The 18,369-nt window shown below is 40.7% G+C and overlaps 1 protein-coding gene across 39 annotated transcripts in view; it reads right to left on the bottom strand.

Annotated features, from left to right (window-relative positions):
• Window positions 1–18,369, bottom strand: part of DTNA (dystrobrevin alpha) — a 358,606-nt gene that overhangs the window by 167,951 nt on the left and 172,286 nt on the right. For 38 of the 39 annotated variants that reach the window (XM_025201058.1, XM_025201066.1, XM_025201064.1 and 35 more), the window contains one exon: window positions 928–995. In XM_025201058.1, coding sequence (XP_025056843.1) covers window positions 928–995 — 68 coding nt within the window. Of the gene's footprint in view, window positions 1–927; window positions 996–6,621; window positions 6,645–18,369 lie in introns of those variants that run through there. The other variant, XM_025201069.1, reaches the window with a different exon arrangement.

The raw sequence follows: 18,369 nt of genomic DNA, 5'->3' as shown, positions 1-18,369 counted from the left end.
GTGGGGGCACATTTCTCCCAGGAGGGCCACTCTCTCTCCAATCTCTCAGTCCTGATCCTCAAGGGAAATTTACACAACACATCCCAGAGACGAGCCTATGAGCTCCATTTCATCAAGCTGCTGGATACTAGAGATCAGGGACTAAACATAGACATTGGATTTTTGATACATTACAATCTGCCTGGCAACTGACTCCCCAGCCCAGCCCCTGGCTTGTTTACTTTTCATTCCATCAAGGAAGAGCACACGCCAACTGCTGAAGCTTCCTTAGCCTGACGAAGGGTTTTTGAACCCGAAAGCTTGCTTAATAACTATTCTCCAACCATTTGGGTTGGTCTAATAAAAGATCAAATTCACCCAAGGAACCTTGTCTGCCTATATCCTTAGACCAACACGGCTACAACCTAAACCCCTACAAACCAATCTATGCCTTGTTCAGGAAAAACTCTCTATTTGGAGATCTCACTCTTTTGAAATTAAAGGGATTTATTTATATGTTTAAGTGCTTTGTTGAATTGGGACCTTATTTACCTAAAATATATTTATTTTCTAAATCCTTCAATCTTTTCCTTTTTATTCAGTACTTTAACGCACATTTTCCTTCCTTTCTTACTTTTGTGTGTGTGTTAGGGGGAAGCAAATGATATGAACTCTTATGTATATAATATCAATGCTATAAAATCCAGGGTCTATGACAGATTGCTTTCTTTATTCAAGCGTTACATTTGTGTTATTGTAGGCATTATATCTTTTTATTAATTACCTCTGAATAGCTATCCTTCTGCTATTTTGGTTTCATAGTAGGAAAAATGAATTTTGTAGAATGAGATATCACTTGCTTGGAACAGAAAGTTCACATGACATTCACCGATGTTAGATTATATCCAGTTCATCTTTCGCAGTGGAATATTTATACAAAGTACTCACGCATTTCTGCAAACAGCTGCCTTCTTTCTGCCATGGTATTTCCTCTTTTCCCACAATCTTCAATCATTCTAGAAGACAAAAATCATCAGAAATTGTTCATATCATTCACAAGCTGAACATAGCTGTACATATCTTTGTAATAGTTCCCACAGAAACTTTAAGGTAAACTAGTATGACATGTGTCCACAACAGCCCTAAGACAGCTTTTCTGAGGCCCCTTTTGGTGGAAAGGCATTACATCCTCTTCCATACACAAGACTTTGCTTTCTCCTGGCTCTCTCTCCACTCCCAAAAGCAATGTTCAGTTTTTCAGTGTTGTGTGACTACTGATAACTAACTTACACAAAATACAGTATACAATACTTTGCATAGGTTATCTCAAATAAGGGGATCTTATGGATGAATTATATAAAGATAGAATAAATCAAAAAGGTGGAAGTCATTAGTATTTCTGAGTTTATAAAATGCCTCTCTAGCCACCTGTACTTGGATGCATATGATTATTATGATAGGCAAGATGAACACCTAATAAAAATAAGACAATATAATTTAAAGAGAAAGGAGGTGGCTTTTTAGACAGCCAAACTCAAACCATAGAAGAGTTTGAGTTTTATCCAAAAATGGAACAGATACAATCTTCATTAGCCACTCAAAATAATCCCTCTAGCAAGCCAGCATCACCACTCTATGGTCTGGATTTTACTTGAGATAAGTATTTTTAACCATAGACACCAATCTTAGATAAAGTCTATGAAATAAAACAGAGTGCTCTATCTGCATGCCAGAGACACTGCAGCTCCACTGTTCATGGTCTCCTATAGCTTACATATTTAATGGGAAGAGGAACAGTAAAGAACTCTGAAGCCTACCACACAAAATTTCTAAGGATACAAAAACAATTTTCCATAACCCCCAGTGATCGCTCAGAAAAAAGAAGGCAGTCATTTATGACTCTCCAAAGCAGCTTTACTCAGACTTCTCAAGAAGTTTAGTGAAATTTTATAAGAGGTGCTATATCAATGGTTCTTATCAGTTTTTATTGTTGGAAAAATTGTTGAATACATTTTTTCTATAAAGATTTTTCAGTTGTTGGCTGTCTTCTGATACTGTTGAGAAAAGTGCCAAAGGTTTCATCTGATGTGGATATTTTGTGATGTGAACATCTGCCCTACTAGGAACTCAAGGAAGACTTCTATGTCACTTCATATAGACTACTGAACTTAGGGCAAGTGGCAGTATTGTTCTTACTGTATCAGCCAGATTTGGTCTCATACCAGTACCCATATGATGAAAGTCTGTGTAATCCCCTTAAATATTACATGAGCTCCCCACTACCGGATATTTCTAATTGAGTTTTTAATAGCAGACACAAATATTTGCAGTAAATTGTCATCTCTCTAGGTGTTGATGGGCTAATAACAACCTTTTAAAAGATCATATCTTTCAGTAGTCACGGATGTTGAGAAAATAGTTTCTAGTGAATACATCTTTAGACAGATGCTTATGAATGTAGATGAATGTCTATTGTTTAAGAATTGTCCATGAGCCACTTACATTTTTCTGAGATTTATTTTATAGTGTTATTCACTGAATCATTTCTACTGTTGCTCCCTATATTGTTTATAACTAATTAATTATTGATACTTGGTAATCATCAGTTACCTGGACTGGTTAGTTTTGATTTGGCATGGGGGTCATACACCCCCCTTTCAGTTTCCTGGTTAGAATTACTTAATATTTACGAGCAAAACCTCTCATTTACAAATTCAGAATCATTGTCTAACAACTGCATAATAATTATTGGTTTCACGAACATCCCTGCCAGTAGACTCATTTGCTGAAATACCGTGGAAAACATATGCAAAAGGAGTGCAATTGTTTCAGCTTTTTTTCATCATGTAAAATGTTTGAAATATTTCCATGTCTCCCATTATCAATGTCTGTTTATATCTAAGGCATAACTAAATAGTATGTATTATCTTTCCTTCTCACATGTGGGTGCATCAACAAATGTGGAAGAGGCTCCCCTCTTGAAGATGTGAAATAAAAGCGGTATTTTTAAAGCCACATACATCATACAGCAACTTCTCCATTTTCATAGGATGGCACATAGTCTTTCAAACATTGAAAATCCTCAGTCTTTCAATGTGCTGAAAGTGGCCTTTGATGCAACCTTATTCTCTTTTTACTTCTGCCCATATTTCATAGATTTCATAGACATTAGGGCTGGAAGGGACCTCGGAAGGGCATCAAGTCCAGCCCCCTGCCCCAGGGGCAGGAAATCAGCTGGGGTCAAAGGATCCCAGCAAGATAAACATCCAAACGTTTCTTAAAAGATTCCAGAGTGGGTGCTTGCACCACCTCTGGTGGCAGTCTATTCCAGGCCTTGGGGGTTCAAACAGTAAAGAAGTTTTTCCTTATGTCCAGCCTAAAAAAGTCTTGGAGGAGTTTGTGACCGTTGGACCTTGTCATCCCTTGGGGCGCTCAGGAGGTGTTCTACCAGGTCCTGATGCACACCCCGATGTACTTACAGGCTGCCACCAGGTATATTAATTTTTATATCTACAAATATAAAACAAGATATAAAATAGAAAACAAATATAAAAATAAACATATATCAGTTATTCTTTGGAATCATACCAGAGCACCTCAAATGCATTAATACATTTATCTTCCTGTTATCCAAAGAAAGAGTATTCATATCATTTTATAGTTTTGTAAGCATTCAGAGAACTATTTGACTTACCTAGGATAACATAGGAAGCCTGTGGTAGAACTAGGAACATTATCTTAGGTGTCTGAAGACCCTGGCGAATACAATATGTTTATTACTGGATGATACTAAAATGCTGTAATACAGTGGTGTTCAATCACCATCCTGCAGGCCAGATCTAGACCATGGAACTTTGTCATCTTAGCCATGACACTCCCCACAGGTCCAAAAATTTGGCAGCGGGGAAGCAGTGGCAGCATGAAGTGCTTCCAGAGCCACAGCAATTAACACTACCACTGCTCCCCACCACCAGATTTCCAGCCCAGTTGGGAGCACTGTGGTCTAGATGACATGGTCCTGTGTGCCAGATCATGCTGACCTGCAGGGGTGCACTATGACTGGATCCAGCACATGGGGTCAGGCTGGCATACCAAATTACACTCACAGACCAACTGTCCACCACAGATCTGGCCCACAGGGCCAGACAGGCTGAGCAGTTCTGTTATAGTGTTACACCTTATCATCTGGGAGTCATGCTTTGGAGACCTTTTGAGACCCTTTGAGAACTTTCTTCAGGTTCCAGAGACTCACTATGTAAATCCAGTAGTACTTACAGGAAGATGAGATGTGTGACAAACTTATTTTAAATGACAATTCCTGCACCAGTATTCATCTTCAATACTAGTGTCTTTTAAAAGACACCAGTATTGTCTTTTAAAAGGCAACTCAAACAGCAGTATTTGAGCAATAACAGAACAAAAATTATGTACAAGTCATAAGTGCTAATGAGTGTCAGTCATCTCAGCTAGCCACCTCCTATTCCTCCTTTGCATTTTACTCGCCTTCCTGTCCACAAAAAGGAGAAAACATTGTTACATGAAGTTATGTAAAATGGTTATTTGTAAGTTCCACTGGTAGAAAGTTCAGTGTATCTATACAAATTTACCGCATGATTATGAGTTTATACTAAAAAGCACCAACACCTTGATCTACAGGTTATTACAGCACCCCTTTCCTCCAGACCCACAGACTATGGGTCTGGCAGCTCTTGGAAACAAAACTTGATGATAGAGAATTTCAGCTTGAGATGCCCAGAATTCAGTCCCCAGTGTTGGGTCAAAATTACTTTAAACATTATCTCACTCCATTTGTTTCTCTTCTGCTTACAGAAAATAGCACTTAAAAAAAAAACTAACTAAAAACTAAAGAACTAAACACTAAAGAAAAGATTATATAACATATGTAATTCCTATAATATGAGTTGTAGTATATTTGTCTTCTATTAATTCCTTCCACCACTTGTTTTCTTCTTCAAGAAATAAATTTTCTATGTGGGCAGGAAGAATACCATAAGCGCATAAGAGACAATAAACTTCAATGTACTGCAGATGCTCCTCCTGAGAATCTGAAATCTGCTTTCAACCACAAGATTTCCAACCTCTAAAAATATAGGACATTCTTTTATTTGATATTGATATGCTGAACCAATTATTTTTATTGTCACTTTAGTACAGCTTCAGGAAAAACAACAAACAGTTAACCCTAATTTATGATCTTCATTCTAATCTTCTTTCTGTCCATAAAACACAGAGTATACGTAAGGTATCCAGGTTGTAGCCATGTTGGACTAAAGGAAAAAGCAGTCAGGACTCATGGTAGAGGTGATATCTTTTATTAGACCAACTAGATTTTGGGGGGAAAAAAAGAGCTCAGAAACACCTCACCAGATGAGAAATGCCTGCCAAGAAAAGCATTCCATCTATTTACTCCTCTGTGAAATATGAAACACCATAACAAGAAGGAAATAGAAATACATCCTGCTTAACACCAAACACCTTTGAGGTAAACAGACTATTCCAACTTTTCTCTGGGCCTAATCTGCATATAAAATGAACTTTTCCAAACAGGAGATTTTACCACAACTTCAACTCTCCTATGAAATATGAATTTTCATTTCAACCCAGGACAACTTTTACAATCTTTTCTCCAATGCCTGATGATGATGGGTGTTTGTGCCCGAAAAGTTGCAGTTAAAGATATTTTTTTCCAAAAATCTAGTTGGTCTAATAAAACACATCACCTCAACTACGAGTCCTGATTGCTAGTATACTTAAAGAATTTTTTAATATAAATCTTTTTTATAACGTCTAGGAAAACAGCAGAAGAAGAAAACAAAACACATCTCCCCTTCCTGGCAAATGGGCATCTTTGATTTATGAATATTGTAACATACTATGGTATGTCTAGTCCATTTTCTAATTTTCAATGATTCTATGTTGGGGTTAGTTCTGCTTTGAGCAGGAGGTTGGACTAGATGACCTCCTGAGGTCCCTTCTAACCCTAATTTTCTATGATTCTATAATTCATTTCATGAGAATTTTACTTGCTACAGTATCAATTGATTATTTTAATCATCATTTTTCAATAGTGAGCCTTCTTATATTAGGTTCATTACTATTTCTCAAGTCACAATTTATGAAAAGGGCTTTTGCTTGGCAAGTAGCACTGTTATTGGTCTTGTTTGAAATAATTAGCTGTAGACAGGAAAAAGTTAATTGGCATATTCTAGAAATGTTTATACTGTAGTCTGAGAGAGGCTTCCCAATTAACATTTTGAAAAAGGCCTTGCTTATAGGTGGGGTCTATGAAAGATGAAGAACAAAGGGAGTCACAGTCAGAGTGCCAGTGAGAGAAATCAGGCACTAAAATCTAATGGTCATAGAGTGAACAATTCATGAAGTCTTATGCAAGGACTAAAATACCTTTTCTCCTCTGCAACAACATTCAGGTCAGGTCAGAGTTTGGATAAACCTAGCTACTTCCAGTGTAACAGGTATGTGTAAAAAGAAGAGAAAACTTTGCTCTGTTTGATTTTTGGCCAGTTTTGTTCAGAGGTTCTGCAGTATCTGTGCGAGAGCTTCAGGCTGCAACTACTGACAGACAGCTTTGCCCCACAAGGCCAGTACAATCTAGCAGAGTACCTGGGACTTCTAGTAGTAGAGAATTCTCCTTCCTTCCTCCAGGAGGACAAGGCCCATCACTCTTTGTATCAGCAATCTTTATTTCCATGCTCTACCAGTCATGTTTCGTTGCTCCCAGTCTCATGAAATGATTCTCTTTTTTACTTGAGTTGGATGGTTAAGCGCTAAAAATTAGAGGCAAGTAGACCAGTAGAGAGTTGTTGTCTTCCTACTGTACAATTGTCATATATTAGACAAAACAGAAAATACAGTTTTCTACAGAGCTGGTCAATTTTTAAAACCAGCTTTGACTAAGCAATAAAGTTCTGTTTTTATTAAAACAGACTCCCCAGCTTTAAACCCATTATTTACACATTTCTTCTTTAATTTACTTCTTTGTAAGTAGGTTAAGCCCTTATGCCTGAACCCATCAGTTGCCATTATTTGGCACAACTTGATTTACCAGTAAATTGTCCTCCATAATCTGTAACCTGTTACTTCATTCCACAAATGAATAGCATCAAAGATGTTGATTAATGAAAATTAAACTACACTCCAGGTCCAGCCCATAGGTTTTTTTTAAAGTTTCCTGGAAAATCTAACCAAATTCCCACTGTATGCACATGATTCATTCACATTGGGAGATGTTTCATATTAACTCTTCCTTTCTCAACAAATGATAGATACTGTGCATCAAATTTGAGCCTGCTGTAAATGATACAAGTCAGCTGATAGAAGTGTGGTTATGGCAGAGTTGAATTTAGCCTGGTGATGTGGCAGTTAAAAGGGATCTTAAATGCTAGCTAAAAGCATATTTGCAGAGTTCCCAAATTCAGCAATCCTTGAAGTTAATAACAAGAATCAAGAAAGGCCATTTCAGACCCCTTTCCTCTTTAATGGATTCAGTGGTGCCTTATGAATGTCTTGTTTTATTTCTTTTAATGAAACAGTCCTCTAATAGGTCTCTCAGCTTCACATTCCAGCACTAATCTTTAGCAATATAATAAAATTGTTCAATGCTCTTTCCTGAGGCTAGGTATAATTGCATTGCACTTACAGTACTTGTTTGTACTTTATCTAGATGAGCTACTTACAGTGTAGGAGAAAATAAAAGCTGATACTATGCTCATATCAAATGTTCACCTCAGCAACTCTGCCTCTTCATATTTTATGTTGTCCTGGAATGTTTAAATTAAAATATCGGGTTCTGTCACTTGATTAATTCCTTTAACCGGATGCTTTCTTCTCTCTCTCTCTCTCTCTCTTTTTTTTTTTAAGAAAAAAGCTCTAGTACAGACTTTTCATTGTAGGGGTACCATAAATTTAGGAAGGGATTTTCAAAATTGCATACAGCATCAGCATAACTCTGCTCCCAATAAAACTTCTGGTAAAGTTTCTATTCACTGCAAGAGAGGCAGTTTGGGAGAGACCCTGGCTGGATCCAGATGTGCAGGCACATGCGTTTCCCTGGGGACTACTGCTGCTGCTACTTGTTTCCGAAGAATGCCTGTGCATGTGTGCTCTGGTGCATGGCATGTTGCCCTGAGTGGGGCAGGGAAGGCTGGAGCCAGCACCTGGCCTGTCCCAGCAATCTTACCTGGGGTCCTGGGGGCCTCCCAGGGCTCCAGCAGCAGTGATCTGGCAGCAGAGAGCCTAGCCAGCAGCCAGAACATGGCTCGAGCCAGCCAGGCTCCAGTTTGGGGCAGTGCACACTATCGCCATATGCGCCGTCCTGCTTTTTTCCACTACAGGGTTTTTGACACCGGGATCGCCAGCAAATCAGCAACACAAATTAGTAGGGCTGTGCGAAATTTCGCCAGCCATTTTGTTTCAACACTGTTTCAACTCATTTCGAGGTTGAAACAGCAAAATCAAAACAAAACAAAGGGCATTGAAACAGCCTTGAAACAAAATGAGGCTAGTTGAAATGTTTCAAAAATCGAAACCTTTCGACCATGGCCTTGGGGATGGGAAGTCAGTCAGTTGGGCTGATTTCCCATCCCCGGCGCAAGATCCAACAGCAAAAGATCCGATGTAGTGCATGAGGGGACATGGGAAGTCAGCCCAGATGGGCTGACTCCCTGTCCCAGGCCCGAGCTAGTGAAGCATCGAAACTGAGTCGAAACAGCCTTACTGTTTCAATGAAGAAAAACGGAAGAGCTGTTTTGAATTGAAATGAAATTCAATGTGAAACCCTGTTCTGTCCAAACCTCGAAACTCAAGGTGAAACGGAATGGTACCGTTTCGCACAGCCCTGCAAATTAGTAGTGCAACTCAGCAGCATGGGGAATGCCTGCATGTGTCGTGTGCGGTGTGCAGCACTGAAGATGGGCCTGTGGCACTGCATATTGTACATGCATGTTTGTCTGGATCTGCCCGCTGAGTCTTTTTGAAAATCTTTTTGAAACCATCAGGCCAAGAAGGGGCTTTTCCAGCCCCATCCTATTATTGGCCCTAAAAGAATTTGGACTCTAAGAGACAGCATTCCCAGACTGAACCATTGATCATCTGTATTGACAATTCTTGTAATCCCATTAAAAGTGCTACAGTAAAGCTATCAGGATAGAAGTAACATTGCTAAAATGGTGGGAGGTATAAATATGCTCTCTCACCTTTGCAAACTGTTTAACAAAGGCAGTTTGGTAACCTTTGAGGGGCCTTTCCACAATGCATATCTTAAATCAACTGTACTATATAATAGAGATCACCTTTTAAGTACCCTAAATTCAGAGAAAACTCTCCAAGGTTCTTTCTTATCACCACATCGCTAACACTACTTACTCATTTCTTACTGTGCTTGCTCTAAATTTTCTTAAAAATTTTGAAACAAAAGTGCTAAAACCACTTTAGTGTCCTCATGCATTTTTGCATTTCAAAGCTGTTTCTCATTTTGTGTTAGGATTTAAAAATATAATTCCCTTTAGCAATAACAAAATGTTGTACCTTTAAATTCAATTTTCTTCTTCCCACATTGAAAGTAAACCTCATAGCAAAATGTCAGACTCATTTGTCTACTAATTTTTAAATATATAGGGTTAAATCCTAGCTCCCGTGAAATTAATGGGAGTTTTGCCATTGACGTCTTTGGGGCCAGAATTTCACTCAAGGCGTAGTTTGTTTATCCAAGATTCAACTTTCTATTAGGACATAATATTAGTCAGTGATTTTCCAGTCCCTAGTTTGCTATTCTACTATACGTAAGAAGGCAAAGGACTCTTGACAGGGAAACCCCTGTTGAAATCCAGGAGGCAAAAAGGCCGGGGAAGTTCTGAATACAGTCAGTGCATACCTAAAGGCCTCTGCCCTTGAAATTATATATGTTATCTCCTGCTTTCATGCATGTCTCTTATTTGGCACTGCAGAGCCACAAGGCAGGCTGCAGCATTTCACATATAATTAAACTCCTACTTAGTCAAAAGGATCTCTCAATTCTCCTTGCACTGACATAATTGAAACAAAATTCATTTTAGAATATGCTGTCAGTGACAGAATTAGGTTGGGGAGGGCTTTCTGGCACTGCCCATTTCAATACTATTGCCTCTAGGATTTTTACAGAAAGATGTGATGATTATTTACAGTAGCACAAGGGATAGTTTTATCTCACTTCTAAAGAAACAGATGTGGTAACTATAAAGGGAAGATATGAACTTGTCCATGTGCCTGTTGTGAAATCACCTGAAATTTCCTTACAGTAATATGGGATACTAATTCATTATACTAATGAGTTGTAGGGCTGGGGTGGCACAGGTGCCAATGTGATCAGTTGACAGCCCAGAGAGATCACAAATTTCAGGTCACAGCAGGAGCATCCACGGCGCAGCCCTGTCAGAGTCCAACGAATCTGCAAATTCTGCTAGACACCTTGTCACAAGGACATGAAAAAGGAAAGGACTAATGAGTTGTCAGATGAATAAATTGGTCAGCAGAGAATCATGTGGCTTTTCATTGCTTTGGATGTTCAATAGTTTTAGGTATCCAAAGCTATTGACTGGGTAGCCACTGATTCAGAGAAGTTCAAATAACGTCACAAGCTAAAAATAGTTCATCATCACATTTGGAGCCAAAAGAAATTTAAATATCTTGCTCTCTTCCCTCCCCCTTATCCAGGGTTTGCAGCACATTTTCCTGCTCCACTGCCGCTTGCTAAAAATATTCTCACATCTTGTAGGAACTACATTAAATGGAAATTCATATTTACTCAAATGCGGTTGTTAATTACTTGCAGTTCAATGACTGTCAGAATAACACTTGACCTTATGAGCTGAAATAGAAAACTCTTGGTAGAATGTACAATTACTGAAGCTGTAGGGCTAAAACACCTTCTGTAACCAAAAAAAGAAAAAAAAATGATTGCTGGGTCTCTCCATGGCACAGATATGATGTTGAAGGAAAACCAGACCAGCAGTTCAAGTTAGAGAAGCCCAGTGGCTGCAATGCTTCATGGCTGATAGCCATGGTCCTAACATGCCGCACCAAAATCAAACTATTATCAGAACCTAAGAGAATTTCAGTACTAGTAGCATAACTACAGCAGGGCAAGTAGAGTGCCAGCCCTGGACACTAACTATGAGGGGGGTGCCTGAATCACCCCTGGGGAGTTTTTGTCACTGCAGGGCAGCCCTATACTGCCCCTGCCTGGTCATAGGAGCTAGGAAGCACAGTGCTCCATCAAGCAGTGCATCTGGAGGGTGAGCACGGGGGGTGGGGAGTGAATAGAGTGAACAAAATGGTGCTCCTCCCTCCCTCTGTCCCCCCAAAAACCTTTCCCACAGCAGGCACAGCCCTGCACCCAATATGTATGTGGGGAGGAAAGGAAGGAAGAAGGAAGTGAGAGAGTAAATGGGGCACCAGAGTTGGCTTTTAGGGTGCTGACACTGCTATAGCAGCAGCAACCACTGCCACTGGAAAGGTAAGCTTTCCCCCTTTCCTTCATCCATGTCCAGTGCACCCTCCTCCCTGCCTGTGGTCTACAGCGGTTGGCATACCTCACACCAACCAGGATGGGTGCTTTGAGTCTAAAAAGGTTGAGAACCACTGGACTAAAGATTAGGACTAGAACTTTTTTTTGAGAACACTACTAGTATTTCTAACTGTATAGAGGGACCTTATGTCAGCAGCCTCTGCTATTCTATATCACTTTCAGACAGTTTACTCATCTAGCCATTTAATTTTCGCATTATTAATCTCAACGTTATACCAGTCAAAAATGTCACACACACACACACACACACACACACGCATCTATATTATACATACACACACCTGTAATATGCGTACATACTGCATACACCCCTACATAGCCTCAGAGCCCTTCAACATTATAAATAGATATAATAGGCCTGTTTGCACACAAGAGTGATAGATGAGAAATAACAAAGGCAACCCAAACAATAAGATGTTAAAAAATTTATAAAAACATACATTGAAATTATAGCCTGACACAAAGATTTCCCTCATTTCCAACAGTGGGTGCATAAGAAAGGCAAACTCATATAGGCCCTGACTCCTGTGCAAATATTTTGGATACATGCTTACGTTCTGCTGAAGTAATTGGGATTTCAACATGAGATACATCTTATGCATTTAAACATGCATAGCAAGTGCTTTGCTGAATTGGGATGGACCACTGAATCAGGGTTGTGTTGCTCAGAATAAATCATCCTTATTTAGACTATAATTAACATATAACAAAAAAAGCATGAAAGCAGCACAAATACAAGAAATGAGAATACATCCAGAAATGGATGTACTGCACAGAGCACTGGGAATATAATCCAATATAACAGAAGCAAGCAGCTAGAATGAATCAACTAAGAAAGTATTATAGTATGTGAGAGCCCATAATTACATGCAAAGACATTACTGACCAACGAAGAATGGAACACTGAGTGTGATGCAGAAGTATTTAGGGTGCACAATTTTGTTGCCAAAGCAAGATGTATGCAAGGATATCATGGAAGAATAAAAAGAGAGAAAAATCTTTTACTATTTTCCAACTACTTAATAATGTGGATATTTACTATTTTAGGCCTTCAGGTTCAGCTCTCCTGCAAGAGAACTAAGAAGTAAACTCTTTGTTACATCACACATATGAGAAGGGTTTGTGTTCCCCACATACACTGCTTCAGAAGGTTAATGTAAGCTCTCCTATTATAAAGCTGTCATTGATGAAAATCCATTCTGTCTCTGCTTCACAGCAAACCCAGGATCCCAGGTATCTGAATTACCATTGTATTACTATACATCTCATTATACATCAGTCTCTTTTATTAGTTTTTAGCAATTAATACATATCTGGAAATTTATTGGAGGCAAGTATATGAGCAGAAACTATGGATTTAATAAATGGCATGTCAGGAATCCTGTGTCACCATCACTACACCATTAAAATGTTAGCCATCATGCCTTGAAAAGCTACAATAATGAATAATCCAAGAGCAAAATATCCTTGTTTCAGCAGGTAGAGGATGTCAGGAAACAAAAGCAAATGCTAACTAAAAGGAAAGCTAGGTGCACACTCTTGTGTAGTTTTATGTTCTGAAATAAAAACCTTAATACACTGAATTACTTTTAACCAAATTAAAATTTAATATTATTTTATTATACAATATTATTTTTACAATAGCATACAGCGAAAGATGATTTACAATATAATTATGAAGCAAATGGACTTGTACAGTAAGCCAGAATGCAAAACTGATGTCTGAAATACTATATGCAAAGCTAATGTCTGACGATGCTTCTAAACAGACAAAGCAGGAATATGCTGGTACAACCTCATTCACTGTTCATTCCTTTCAGATACACAGACTACCATTGATACTCCTCAAGTCAATACTAAAAAACTAAAATTACGGTAGTAAAGACAAAAAATGCTTTAAAAGGAACATTTCAATAAAACAACATTCACTGTATTACAAGAGAGCGTTTAGATTGTAAAAATCTCTCGTATGGAGCATAAACACTTCAGCTTGTAGAAATATGGTGTCTCATACCCTCATCCTTGATGCAGAGATGCAGTGGACAAATATCGGTTGTCCTGGATTTACCTTTCAGATGGCAGGGAGGGAAGGAGCCTAGGAGAGGAGGAGAAATAGGGGTGGGAAACCCCATACAAATAGCAGCTAATCAAAGTGGCAGTTATTGTTGCAAAAAATTCTGCTGCTTTCTAAAATCCCCAAACAGCTGTTAAAAGAGATTTTTGTTCATGGAAAGTGGTTAGGAGCAATGTTTTAAGGGCAGATGAGAGTAAAACAGGAGCGCAGAAGCTCACACACAAGAATTGTTCTAGGATGCATAAAATGTGCTTAATTTTTCTGGGGAACAATAAGTATGTAACATCAAGCTCTTCTTCCATGAGACATCTTGACAAAACAGATACACGCACAATGCAGACCTGCAGTCTACAGATCCTTTGACATGCTCTTTATAAAAAATATCTACCTCACACTTCCTTTCCTATTTCATATCCTTGTAACAAGGTACTTAGCAGAATTTGCCGATTCGTTGGTATCTGACAAGCTGCACCATGACAGACTTTGTGCTATGGCCCCAAACTTGCAACCTCTGGGCTGTCAACTGTATGCCTCAATGCCCATGCCAATCCAACCCCTTACTTTCTGGGAAGATACAAGAGCCAGGGCTGCCTGTGTGTGGCTTGCTGAGTGTTTGGTGGACTGTGTTTGGGTATGAGCTCTGAGCAGCTGGGGGCAGATTGCTGGGTGATTGTTGCCTGTGTCTGACAAAAGCTCTAACAAGGGGGTGGAGCCAGTCCAGTCCAAGGAAGGCGTAAGAGGAGACTCCCTGAGCAACCAAAGAGCAAGCAACCATGGCAGCAAATAGGACAGTTTGCAAACAGTTCACAAGTCGGTTTGCAAGTCAGACTGATCCCCCTCCCCAACCACCCCTTGAAGGGGAGCCTTTAAAGATATTTTTTTCTTTAATTAATTGATCTAACTGCTAAAACTGAGCAGTTAGATAAATACTTAAGCTCCTTGTTTAACCAGAGTCCGGGGGTGGGGGAGTTGCTAGGGATTTTGCCTAGAAACGCCTTCTCACCTTTCTTCACTGTAAGCTTGATGAAAAGAAGCAGGTTAGCAAGGAAAAGGGAACCTTTCAGCAACAAGGAACAACGAACAGTTCAACTCACAGGGGAGACTGCTAGGGAAGGTCTGTTTGGCAAAAGGGATAAGACAGTGGGGGCAGGTTAAGAGACCAAGAGAAATGGTTGAAGGATGTCGCAATGCCAATGCCCGCTCTTCTTTTTTCCCCCATGTGAGGTGTCTGTCCAGGCAGGATCATTCACTACTGAGGCTTCCACCCAGGTCCTGGTTTGGCTCTGTGGAGACGGCAGCTTGCAAGTTCCTTCCAGTTACAGATAAGTGCGGTAGCACTTGTGATGTGAGTACTGTCTCCTGGTGGTGTCCCTCAAGGAGCAGGCAAGCCTCTGAAGCATCCTCCTCCATGAGGATGCCATCAATTGAATGCTGGAGGAGACCTCTAGGACTGTGGAGGAAGGACTGCCAGAGGCAGCACTAGAGAAAGAAGAGGACATGGACTCCCAGGAGATGGAAGCTGAGAGCTTGTGAACTCTGGCATCAAGCAGGTATCTTCATCTCCACCTGCAGCAGTCTGCCTGGAGAACAGTTATGAAGCCCTAGCAACAGAGGAGGAGGAGCACATTCCCTTGGTAGAAGAGGCCAGGCCAGGCATCCCAAAGGTTGGGAGGATCGAGACCACTGCCACCAAGAGGAAGCAACGAATGGTGGTTGGAAATTCCCTTCCGTGGGAATCTGCCAGCCTGACCTGTTGTCTTGGTAGGTCTGCTGTTTGCCTGAAGTCCAGATCCGAGATGTCACAGAGGGATTACCATGTTGTGCTTTATGTCAAAGAGCTCTTTGAATTCTCAGAGCTCCACTCAAACTGGAGATAGGCCTATAGAAAATCTCAGAGTTAAGGTCAGAGGGGACAGCAACACAGGTGATGTCTTGGTGGACATCTGCTATAAGAGGAAGGTGAGATGGATGAGACTTTCTTCAAACAGCTAGCAGAAAGTTTTTCAATCACAGGCCCCGGTTCTCATGGGGGACTTCAATCACCCTGACATCTGCTGGGAAGGCACTACAGCAGTGCACAGGCAATCCAGGAAGTTTTTGGAGAGTTTTTAGACAACTTCTTGGTGCAAGTGTTGAAGAGGCCAACTAGGGGCTGTGCTTTTCATGAGCTGCTGCTCACAAACAGAAGGAGTTGGCAGGAAAGGTAGTAGTAAATAGCAACTTGGGCAGCAGAGACCAAGAGATGATCAAGTTCAGGATCCTAAGGAAAGGAAGAAAGGAGAGCGGCAGAGTAAAGACCCTACACTTCAGAAAAGCAGACTTCAACTTGCTCAGGAAACTGATGGGCAGGATTCCCTGGGAAGCCAGTCTGAGAGGGAAAGAAGTCCAGCAGAGCTAGCTGTATTTTAAAGAAACCTTATTGAGGGCACAGGCAGGCAAGGTTCTTTGGGTAAATGTGATATCTTTTACTAGACCAACTGAGTCATTGGAACAAAGTTATTTGCAAGCTTTCAGGCACAAGTACCCTTTTTCAGGCATAGGGAGACTCTGTTTTTGTTCTGAGAGCTCTCAGGAATACTGAGGGCACAGGAATAACCATCCTGTTGTGCGGAAAGACTAGCATGTATGGCAGAAGACCAGCTTGGCTTAGCAGAAATCTCTTCAGTAAGCTAAATCACAAAAAGAAAGCTTACTAGAAGTGGAAACTTGGACAAATGACTAGGGAGGAGCATAAGAGTATTGCTTGGGCACGCAGGGATGAAATAAGGAAGGCCAAAACACAACTGGAGTTGCAGCTACCAAAGGATGTGAAGGGTAACGAGGGTTTCTACAAGTATGTCAGCAACAGGAGGAAGATCGGCAAAAGTATGGCTCCCTTACTGAATGCGAAGCAACCTAGTGACAGAATATTTGGAAAAGGCTGAAGTACTCAATGCCTTTTTCACCTCAGTCTTCATAGGCAAGGTCAATTGCCAGACTACTGCACCAGGCAGCACAGTTCGGGGAGGAGGTTAGCAGCCAACAGTGGCAAAAGAACAAGTTAGGGACTATTTAGAAAAGCCGGATGTGTACAAGTTCAAGGGACCAGATGCAATGCACTTGAGGATGCTAAGGGAGTTGGCTGATATGACAGAGCTGCTGGTCATTATCTCTGAAAACTCATGGTGACTGGGGGAGGTTCCAGACAATTGGAAAAGGGCAAATATAGTGCCCATCTTTAAGAAAGAGAAGCAGGAGGATTCAGCCTCAGATTAGTCCCTAGAAAAATCATGGAGCAAATCCTGAAGGAATTCATTTCTAAGCACTTAGAGAAGAAGAAGGTGATTAGGAATGTCAGCATGGATTCACCAGGTCCATGTCATGCCTGACCAACCTGACTGCCTTCTATGATGAGATGCCTGTCTCTGTGGATGTTGGAAAAAGTAGTGGATGTGATATACCTTGACTTTAGCTAGACTTTTGATACTGTCTCCCACACATTCTTGTAAGCACACTAAGAAAGCACACTAAGAAAATCCAGGTTGACTGGACTGTAATGTGACTAGAAAGCTGGCTGGATTGTCAGGCTTGAAGGGTAGTAATCAGTGGTTTGATGTCGAGGTGGCAGTCGGTATGAAAGTGCAGTGACACAGAGGTTAGTCCTGGGGCCTGTCCTGTTCAATATTTTCATCAATGACCTGGAAGATAGGATGGAGTGCACCATCAGCAAGTTTCTAGATGACACCAAGCTGGAGGAAGTAGTAGATATGCTGGAGGGTAGAGCTAGGATTCAGAGAGACCGATTGGAAGATTGGACCAAAAAAAAATCTCATGAGGTTCAATAAGGACAAGTGCAAAGTCCTGCACTTAGGACAGAACAATTCTATGCACTGGTACAGGCAAGGGACTGACTGGCTGGGCAGTAGCTCTGCAGAAAAGGACCTGGGGGTTACAGTGGACAATAAGCTGAATATGAGCCAACAATATGCCCTTGTTGCAAAAAAGCTAATGGCATACTGGGCTGCATTGGTAGGAGCGTTGCCAGCAGATTGAGGGAAGCGATTATTCCCCTCTAGTCAGCACTGATGAGGCCACTTCTGGAGTAATGTGTCCCGTTTTGGGCCCCCCCTACAGAAATGATGTAGCCAAATTGGAGAGAGTCCAGCAGAGGGCAATGAAAATGGTTAGGGGGCTGGGATACTTGAATTATAAGGGGAGGCTAAGGGAGCTAGGCTTATTTAGTATGGCGAAAAGAAGAATGAGGGAGAATTTAACAGCAGGCCTTAAGTACCTGAAGGTTGGTTCCAAAGAAGATGGAGCTAGACTGTTATCAGTGGTGGCAGATAAGAACACAAGGAGTAATAGTTTCAGGTTGAAGCAAGGGAAATTTAAGTTAGCTGTTAAGAAAAACTCTCTCACGAGGAGGGTAGTAAAACACTGAAACAGGTTACCTAGAGAAGTTGTGGAATCTCCAGCCTTGGAGGTTTTTTAAAGCCAGGCAGACAAAGCCTTGGATGGGATGATCTAGTTGGGGATGGTCCTGCTTTGAGCAGGGGATTGGACTAGATGATCTCCTGAGGTCCCTTCCAACCCTGATTTTCTATGATTCTATGACCCACTAGATAGAACCTCCTTGCCCCCAGCATTAGTGATGGTCAGGGATCCTGGTTTTCTCTGATAAAAATCCCCCAAACATTTCTGATTTAACACCCCCCGAATCCACATTTCTACATGA

The sequence above is a fragment of the Alligator sinensis genome, unplaced genomic scaffold (assembly GCF_000455745.1).
Source record: "Alligator sinensis unplaced genomic scaffold, ASM45574v1 scaffold615_1, whole genome shotgun sequence".
NCBI lineage: Eukaryota > Metazoa > Chordata > Crocodylia > Alligatoridae > Alligator > Alligator sinensis.
Note: the sequence above shows the minus strand (reverse complement) of the source record. Positions and strands in the feature narration are given on the sequence as shown.